This window comes from Aulonocara stuartgranti (assembly GCF_965226115.1).
Source record: "Aulonocara stuartgranti genome assembly, chromosome: 9".
Lineage (NCBI taxonomy): Eukaryota > Metazoa > Chordata > Actinopteri > Cichliformes > Cichlidae > Aulonocara > Aulonocara stuartgranti.
This window is the reverse complement of record NC_138960.1, coordinates 7,936,388-7,945,150: the sequence shown is the minus strand read 5'-3', so window position 1 is coordinate 7,945,150 and position 8,763 is coordinate 7,936,388. Positions and strand designations below refer to the sequence as shown.

Sequence of the window (8,763 nt, the reverse complement as noted above, 5' to 3'; positions counted from 1 at the left end):
CACTGTATATAAATGCCACTTGTTTTGCACATATTCAACTCTGTATATTTTATATATTTTATTATTATTATTATTATTATTATTTTATTTTATTTTTTTACTATTTAATTTGTAAAAATGTGTATACACACACACACATACGTGTTTTCGTGATATATCAGTACGTATGACAAAAATGTGACAAATGGGAACGTGCCTTTCCGAAGGTCCTAGAGGCATGGGGATCTCAAAAAATTTGACCCATGCTTCCAGGAACACACCCATCTGTTGAGATTTTGGCTAGGGCTAAATTTTGGTCAAACCTGAATTTAATGCTACTTGTGAGGACACTGTCAGGTTTATGTGACTTATGAGTACCATAAGGTCACACACAGATATTTCATGTTTAGGTGAATTGTGAAGCCCATGGAAACACATAATTTTCAAGTATACATGACTTATAAGGACCAGGTAACGGTAGGTTCTGCATTTTTAGCTTGGCTCCTTTTGAGATTACAATATAATAGACATGGATGCACAATAGTAATGCTCATCAGTTGGGTAACTTCTGACAGAAATATCAGACATTTATGTGTTAATAAAACAGTAAATCTGAGCTGTGTAAAGACTTAAAAAAAAAAAAAAAGACATGGGTCAAATGTGGTCAGTCTACTTTTTAAGTCTTGATATTGTAATGCATTAATTAATTTTGTAGTGAATGTTCATGTGAATAAAAACGTGGAACATTATCTGCCTTTTTTATCATTTAATTGCAAAAAGCACCCAGCATAAACCACAGATTTATGAGTAAGAACAATGCAATACAGAAAACTGCAATACTGACATAACTGTGGAAGTAACAAAGTATCTTTCTTTTAATGCTATGATCCTGTTGTGGCTGTAGTACCTTATGACAACCCAGTCTCTGCCTTTCAGAGCTGCCGGCTCTGCTTGGAGGCAGCAGTCACATTCCTTTTTACCTGGTACTTTGCAGCTTTTTATGAAGTGAAACATGCCGCTCAGCAACCTTCACTTCATCATTTGTCCACTTGCTTCTCACCGTCCCAGCTGTCATAAATGGAAACAAAAGAAAATATCTTAATGTGAATGCAAGAAAAGATAGAAAATATTCTAGTTTATAATGTGAATACAAAATGTTCTTAAACCTTGCTTTCTACTGGAGCACTTTAAAGGAGCAATAAGCACAATTCATCATACTTAGGTTGAAGGAATTAAAAATGACTATGTGAAGAACTAGAGGTGTAATTACATCTGGAGTACAGCATGAAGTCACAATCCCTCTCTCTGTGTTGATCTCCAGCCATAGACTTTGGTTTGGTTCACAGGCAGTGCAAAACAGCACACCTAGCAGTGAAAAGATATTGCTTATTGCTCCTTTAAGGATGCTTGGAATGAACCATTTGAAGTGCTGTGTTCTGCTGGGAATCAAATAAGATGAAATGATTTATGATAAAAGCTCTGAATAGTGTCATGTCTGAAAACAAACTTGTTCTTTGATCACAAGTATATTAACCTAAAACATTTTGTATTTTGGTGCCTTTACCCCTTCTTGGTGAAGTGTTGCTAATGTTTTTGTTGTCCAGGGTGATTGAGGCAGAGGTGCCCTTCATGTTGTCCAGGGCAGCTGAGTAAAGCGTGTGGCTTGGAACCCCCGGAATACTTGGTCCTTGAGCCTTTGAAAAGTAACAGTGAAATATGAGAATCAATGCATGCAATAGGTCTGTTTGCTTTTTTCTCTGCATTGTAGGCAAAGTCAGCGTTAGGCAGTGTGTAATTCTACATTAAGGGGCTAAGGGGCGATCGTGGCTCAAGAGTTGTAATCAGAAGGTTGCCGGTTCGAGCCCCAGCTCCGACAGTCTCGGTCGTTGTGTCCTTGGGAAAGACACTTCACCTGTTGCCTACTGGTGGTGGTCAGAGGGCCCGGTGGCGCCAGTGTCCGGCAGCCTCGCCTCTGTCAGTGCGCCCCAGGGTGGCTGTGGCTACAATGTAGCTGCCATCACCAGTGTGTGAATGTCTGTGTGAATGGGTGGATGACTGGATGTGTAAAGCGCTTTGGGGTCCTTAGGGACTAGTAAAGCGCTATATAAATATAGGATATTTACCATTTGATATGAATATTTTACATGTGAACATAATCTACTAATAATACTCATCACAGTGTGATTGTTTGAAATCGGATAGAGTGTTATTATCTTCATGACAAACATCCCTGCTGTTCAGTTTCAATGTAACACAAACTAGAGTTGTTGGTTCTAACAATTGAGAAAGGCTAAAAAAAAAACAAAATCATGTCCTTCAAAGCTTAAAACAATCTGAGGACAATGTAACACAGAAATATCAAATTTAGTAGGAATAAAGATCAAGCTGATGCTTTAAAGGGAAAGTTAGGACTAACAAATGATATGCCAATTTCTTTCTCCTAAGATGTTCACAAACAAGTAATGCTAATGTTGAATATGGGAAACTTTCAAACTGATTATTTTAATATAATCAAAGGGCACTTAATTTATGCACTAGGCCCAACTGACACATATACTTGATGCCAAATACAAAAAAATAATGTGTAACCTGTTGGAAGAATGAAGTGGGTGTGTCACTCACCAATTGGTCTGAAGGAGGTTGAGACAGGACCTCGGCACCTGGTGTCTGCAACAAAAGACAACAATATAACGTCAGAAACATTCTCTAGTATAAATCCCGACTATTTAATTAACTACAGATCATATTTGTATCAGTGAATATTATTACAGAAGGATCTGACTTCCTTATACCAGATTCTATAGAAACTTAACACTGTACGGTTCTGCTACCCAACGATATGAGGACAGTGTAACACACACTAGAGTTGTTGGTCCTACCATATGAGGACTTCTACTTAAACACACTCCTGTCCTTCACAGCTTAAAACAATATGAGGACAGTGTAACACACACACTACAATCACTGGTCCTACCATATGAGGACTTCTACTTAAACACACTCCTGTCCTTCACAGCTTAAAACAATATGAGGACATGACGACTGAACACATGTAGAGTTCACATTCCTGACTTCTAACTTCTCCTGCTGTTGTCAATAAAAGCTCTAAACCCAACACTGATGTACAGCCATCTATTTCCCCAGAAATTAAATCATGTAAACTGATCAGAGGGAGCTTATTTTGACAAAAACATGTGTAAAACGACAAAAATATCAAATTTTGTCAGAATAAAGATCAAGCTGATGCTTTAAGGGAAAGTTTGGACTAACAAATGGTATAGACAATTACTTTATCCTAATGCTAATGTTGGTTTTGGTTAACTTCGACTAAAACTGATTATTTTAGTACAATTAAAGTGCATTTCATTTATGCACTAGGCCCAACTGACACATATACTTGATGCCAAATACAAAAAAATAATGTGTAACCTGTTGGAAGAATGAAGTGGGTGTGTCACTCACCAATTGGTCTGAAGGAGGTTGAGACAGGACCTCGGCACCTGGTGTCTGCAACAAAAGACAACAATATAACGTCAGAAACATTCTCTAGTATAAATCCCGACTATTTAACCCTCGTTTTACCCTAGCGAAAAAAGGGACCCGCTTGGGTAACTTTGGATTTTTGATTCTCAATATATCAGTCATTTTAAAGACTAGTTGCATGAAACTTGGCCAGGATGTGTGTTTTAGGATTATTTTTGAAATTCAATGATCCCCTCTATGGTGTGGTGTATAGTAAAGAAGATTCACATATGTACTACCTCCTTTTACCCTTGTATCCGTTTGGGCCCCATTGACTCCCATTATAATCACATATTTTCGATATACTGTAATCCTGACATGCGATAATGCCTTTCTCGTGAATACCTAATGGATCTAAGCCTCAGCCTTCAAAATAAAGGAAAAATAGGTTTTGGATCAAATGAGCACAATATTAGGTACAGCACCACCATAGACATTTTCAGTGCTTTTGAATGGAGGACATGGTTATCTTACTATGCAAAATACATGACAATAAAACAGCTGACCACCATAAAATAGTCTTGATGTAGTGGAACTGATATAAGAGAGTGGTGTGAATGTGATTGAGAATATATATATATATATACTGTGTGTGTCGGTCACAAACAAAACGGCCCGTAGAGCCGCCTCCTTGAAGTGAACAACGGGAGCCTGCTCCGTTTTTTTCTCCTTTCTCTGAACCTCTGTCAATGTTATTTTGCTTCACTTTGCACATGAGCCTTGTTTTTGCCCTCAGCAGAGAGGGGAGGGGTGCAAAAGCAGCCACGTGTTTGCAGAGCAGAGGGGGAGGGGTGCAAAAACAGCCACGTGTTTGCAGAGCAGAGGGGGAGGGGTGCAAAAACAGCCACGTGTTTGCAGAGCAGAGGGGGAGGGGTGCAAAAGCAGCCACGTGTTTGTTGAGCAGAGGGGGGAGGGGTGCAAAAGCAGCCACGTGTTTGCAGAGCAGAGGGGGAGGGGTGCAAAAACAGCCACCTGTTTGCTGAGCAGAGGGGGGGAGGGGCAGTTGTTACTCTCCCAGTGGCATCTCAACAGAGCCGGAGGGAGAGAGAGAGATCGTTTTGGATTCAAGTGCACACTTGAAGTCTGTGAGAATAGTTTGCAGCCTTGTCTTACTAGTCATTTCTGCACAGACGCCACTAAATGCACAGACTCACGCACACACAACACGAAGCGCACGGTCAATTTAGGGGAGCTTGGAAGCTGTGCTCATCGTGCAAACAGCGCGTTATTATCGTAACGGCTGCAAAAGTTAGGATATGTCCTGTCTGCAACATCCATCTTCACCTGTTGGAAGAATGAAGTGGGTGTGTCACTCACCAATTGGTCTGAAGGAGGTTGAGGCAGGACCTCGGCACTTGGTGTCTGCAACAAAAGACAACAATATAACGTCAGAAACATTCTCTAGTATAAATCCCGACTATTTAATTAACTACAGATCATATTTGTATCAGTGAATATTATTACAGAAGGATCTGACTTCCTTATACCAGATTCTATAGAAACTTAACACTGTACGGTTCTGCTACCCAACGATATGAGGGCAGTGTAACACACACTAGAGTTGTTGGTCCTACCACATGAGGAAGGCAACTGAAACACACTCCTGTCCTTCACAGCTTAAAACAATATGAGGACAGTGTAACACACACACTACAATCACTGGTCCTACCATATGAGGACTTCTACTTAAACACACTCCTGTCCTTCACAGCTTAAAACAATATGAGGACATGACGACTGAACACATGTAGAGTTCACATTCCTGACCTCTAACTTCTCCTGCTGTTGTCAATAAAAGCTCTAAACCCAACACTGATGTACAGCCATCTATTTCCCCAGAAATTAAATCATGTAAACTGATCAGCGGGAGCTTATTTTGACAAAAACATGTGTAAAACGACAAAAAGATCAAATTTTGTCAGAATAAAGATCAAGCTGATGCTTTAAGGGAAAGTTTGGACTAACAAATGGTATAGACAATTACTTTATCCTAATGCTAATGTTGGTTTTGGTTAACTTCGACTAAAACTGATTGTTTTAGTACAATTAAAGTGCATTTCATTTATGCACTAGGCCCAACTGACACATATACTTGATGCCAAATACAAAAAAATAATGTGTAACCTGTTGGAAGAATGAAGTGGGTGTGTCACTCACCAACTGGTCTGAAGGAGGTTGAGGCAGGACCTCGGCACTTGGTGTCTGCAACAAAAGACAACAATATAACGTCAGAAACATTCTCTAGTATAAATCCCGACTATTTAACCCTCGTTTTACCCTAGCGAAAAAAGGGACCCGCTTGGGTAACTTTGGATTTTTGATTCTCAATATATCAGTCATTTTAAAGACTAGTTGCATGAAACTTGGCCAGGATGTGTGTTTTAGGATTATTTTTGAAATTCAATGATCCCCTCTATGGTGTGGTGTATAGTAAAGAAGATTCACATATGTACTACCTCCTTTTACCCTTGTATCCGTTTGGGCCCCATTGACTCCCATTATAATCACATATTTTCGATATACTGTAATCCTGACATGCGATAATGCCTTTCTCGTGAATACCTAATGGATCTAAGCCTCAGCCTTCAAAATAAAGGAAAAATAGGTTTTGGATCAAATGAGCACAATATTAGGTACAGCACCACCATAGACATTTTCAGTGCTTTTGAATGGAGGACATGGTTATCTTACTATGCAAAATACATGACAATAAAACAGCTGACCACCATAAAATAGTCTTGATGTAGTGGAACTGATATAAGAGAGTGGTGTGAATGTGATTGAGAATATATATATATATATACTGTGTGTGTCGGTCACAAACAAAACGGCCCGTAGAGCCGCCTCCTTGAAGTGAACAACGGGAGCCTGCTCCGTTTTTTTCTCCTTTCTCTGAACCTCTGTCAATGTTATTTTGCTTCACTTTGCACATGAGCCTTGTTTTTGCCCTCAGCAGAGAGGGGAGGGGTGCAAAAGCAGCCACGTGTTTGCAGAGCAGAGGGGGAGGGGTGCAAAAACAGCCACGTGTTTGCAGAGCAGAGGGGGAGGGGTGCAAAAACAGCCACGTGTTTGCAGAGCAGAGGGGGAGGGGTGCAAAAGCAGCCACGTGTTTGTTGAGCAGAGGGGGGAGGGGTGCAAGAGCAGCCACGTGTTTGCTGAGCAGAGGGGGGGAGGGGCAGTCGTTACTCTCCCAGTGGCATCTCAACAGAGCCGGAGGGAGAGAGAGAGATCGTTTTGGATTCAAGTGCACACTTGAAGTCTGTGAGAATAGTTTGCAGCCTTGTCTTACTAGTCATTTCTGCACAGACGCCACTAAATGCACAGACTCACGCGCACACACAACACGAAGCGCACGGTCAATTTAGGGGAGCTTGGAAGCTGTGCTCATCGTGCAAACAGCGCGTTATTATCGTAACGGCTGCAAAAGTTAGGATATGTCCTGTCTGCAACATCCATCTTCACCTGTTGGAAGAATGAAGTGGGTGTGTCACTCACCAATTGGTCTGAAGGAGGTTGAGGCAGGACCTCGGCACCTGGTGTCTGCAACAAAAGACAACAATATAACGTCAGAAACATTCTCTAGTATAAATCCCGACTATTTAACCCTCATAATGTCCTCCCGATTTGCATACAATGTGAGCCATCAGGGGTCAAAAGTGTCCCCACTTCATTTGACTGTTTTTTAAAGTATAAAGTATAAATTGTCAATCAATTCAGTGTTACACCTTAGTTTTACTTAAGACCAACACATTAACACAAAATTTACTCAACATTTTACATTTTAGGGCCACCAGACCTTCTTTACAAAAAATAAACCCTGTACAGAAGGATCTGACTTCCTTATACCAGATTCTATAGAAACTTAACACTGTACGGTTCTGCTACCCAACGATATGAGGACAGTGTAACACACACTAGAGTTGTTGGTCCTACCACATGAGGAAGGCAACTGAAACACACTCCTGTCCTTCACAGCTTAAAACAATATGAGGACAGTGTAACACACACTACAATCACTGGTCCTACCATATGAGGACTTCTACTTTCCTGTTGGAGGTTGAGACACGACAGAGGGACAGCAGGGTAGTAGCTTGCACAAATGATTCTATTGACACAACAGGGAAGTGAGATTAATGAACTGAACGCAACAGACTCTTTCAAAATAAAACAGGAAACATGGCATGAAAATACAAACGTGGTAATATACAGCCCTAACATAAACTCCTTAAAACGATATTAATAACGTTAAGCCAAACTCAACTAACCCGCCATTAAACATAAGAAACTCAAAAACATTAGAATAACATCAGAAACGCTGGGCCAGAGACCCAGACCGTGAGCAAATAACTATAATATTATTGATTTGTGCTGAATAAGAAAACATTAATATTATCATTTAAATCCCCCCAAGCATATCTTGTGTTGAAAAAAAAAAGTGTGTTGCAGTTAGCTACACTGAGCTTAGACTGACTGTCTCTGCAGTTGAAGATGCAGAGCACATGCAAGGCCGCAGGTCCCTTTAACTCCGGTGGGAATTTAAAAACAGTTAAATTTAACTTCTAATATCTATTGTTAAAGATAAATCTTAAGTAATTTTTTAGCATTTATCATCATTCACCACTTTCAATTTGTTCAAATCGGTTGTGTATTGTTTTAATTCCGTTTAACTAACCTTAATTAGCTTGTTAAACATACAACTTTACCTCGCGGAGCTTTCGTCGACGCATGGATATCAAAGGTAAATACATACCTCAAGATAAATCTCTCCTGAGTGCTGAAGGTCCCGGATGTGCCGTTCACGCAGAGCTCCGGCGAGTTTGTATCTTGCCGTGACCAGCAGCTCTTTGGTTGACGCTTTCGAACAATCAGATGCATCTTTACTCACTTTTTGACCAATCAGAGACGTCGTTCTATGCTCCACTGACGAAATGCTGCATCCTCTCACCAGCCACGGTCTCTCCTCGTCCATTTAACAACAAAAACACAGCAACACGTGCTGGATTTGAGGTAGGAACACTTGAGAACTGTCACAATGTTTTGCAAACTGCTGTTACAGTTAATTTCGTTCCGTTAATTTGTTTGGTTCCTATTCTGAAGTAACACTTAATACACATGGGGTTAGCTTGCTGGTCTAGTTTAAGTTAGCATGGGCATGCTGTTCACTGATAGAGTAAGGCTAAAATTGTCCTGATATTGTCAGTGTGTTATCATAAACATGCAGCACCCCTAGACCCCCAAGTTAAAATACAGATAATAGATAAG

At 40.4% G+C, this 8,763-nt stretch overlaps 1 protein-coding gene across 5 annotated transcripts; it reads right to left on the bottom strand.

Annotated features, from left to right (window-relative positions):
• Positions 1 to 725: 725 nt before the first annotated feature.
• LOC309714628 (uncharacterized protein) lies at positions 726 to 8,475 on the bottom strand (the record flags this gene model as incomplete). 5 transcript variants are annotated; one of them, XM_082547173.1, is made up of 9 exons in its annotated part: positions 726 to 1,047; positions 1,250 to 1,344; positions 1,544 to 1,673; positions 2,602 to 2,646; positions 3,442 to 3,486; positions 5,659 to 5,703; positions 6,997 to 7,041; positions 7,528 to 7,606; positions 8,252 to 8,475. In XM_082547173.1, the coding sequence occupies 9 exons, from the start codon at positions 8,374 to 8,376 to the stop codon at positions 1,036 to 1,038; spliced, it is 621 nt and encodes a 206-aa protein (XP_082403299.1). In that variant the 3' UTR covers positions 726 to 1,035. The 5 variants fall into 5 exon arrangements, with proteins under 5 accessions (XP_082403299.1, XP_082403301.1, XP_082403300.1 ...); XM_082547175.1 differs by having other exon boundaries at positions 6,997 to 7,044; positions 7,552 to 7,606; XM_082547174.1 differs by lacking the exon at positions 1,250 to 1,344.
• Positions 8,476 to 8,763: the final 288 nt, after the last annotated feature.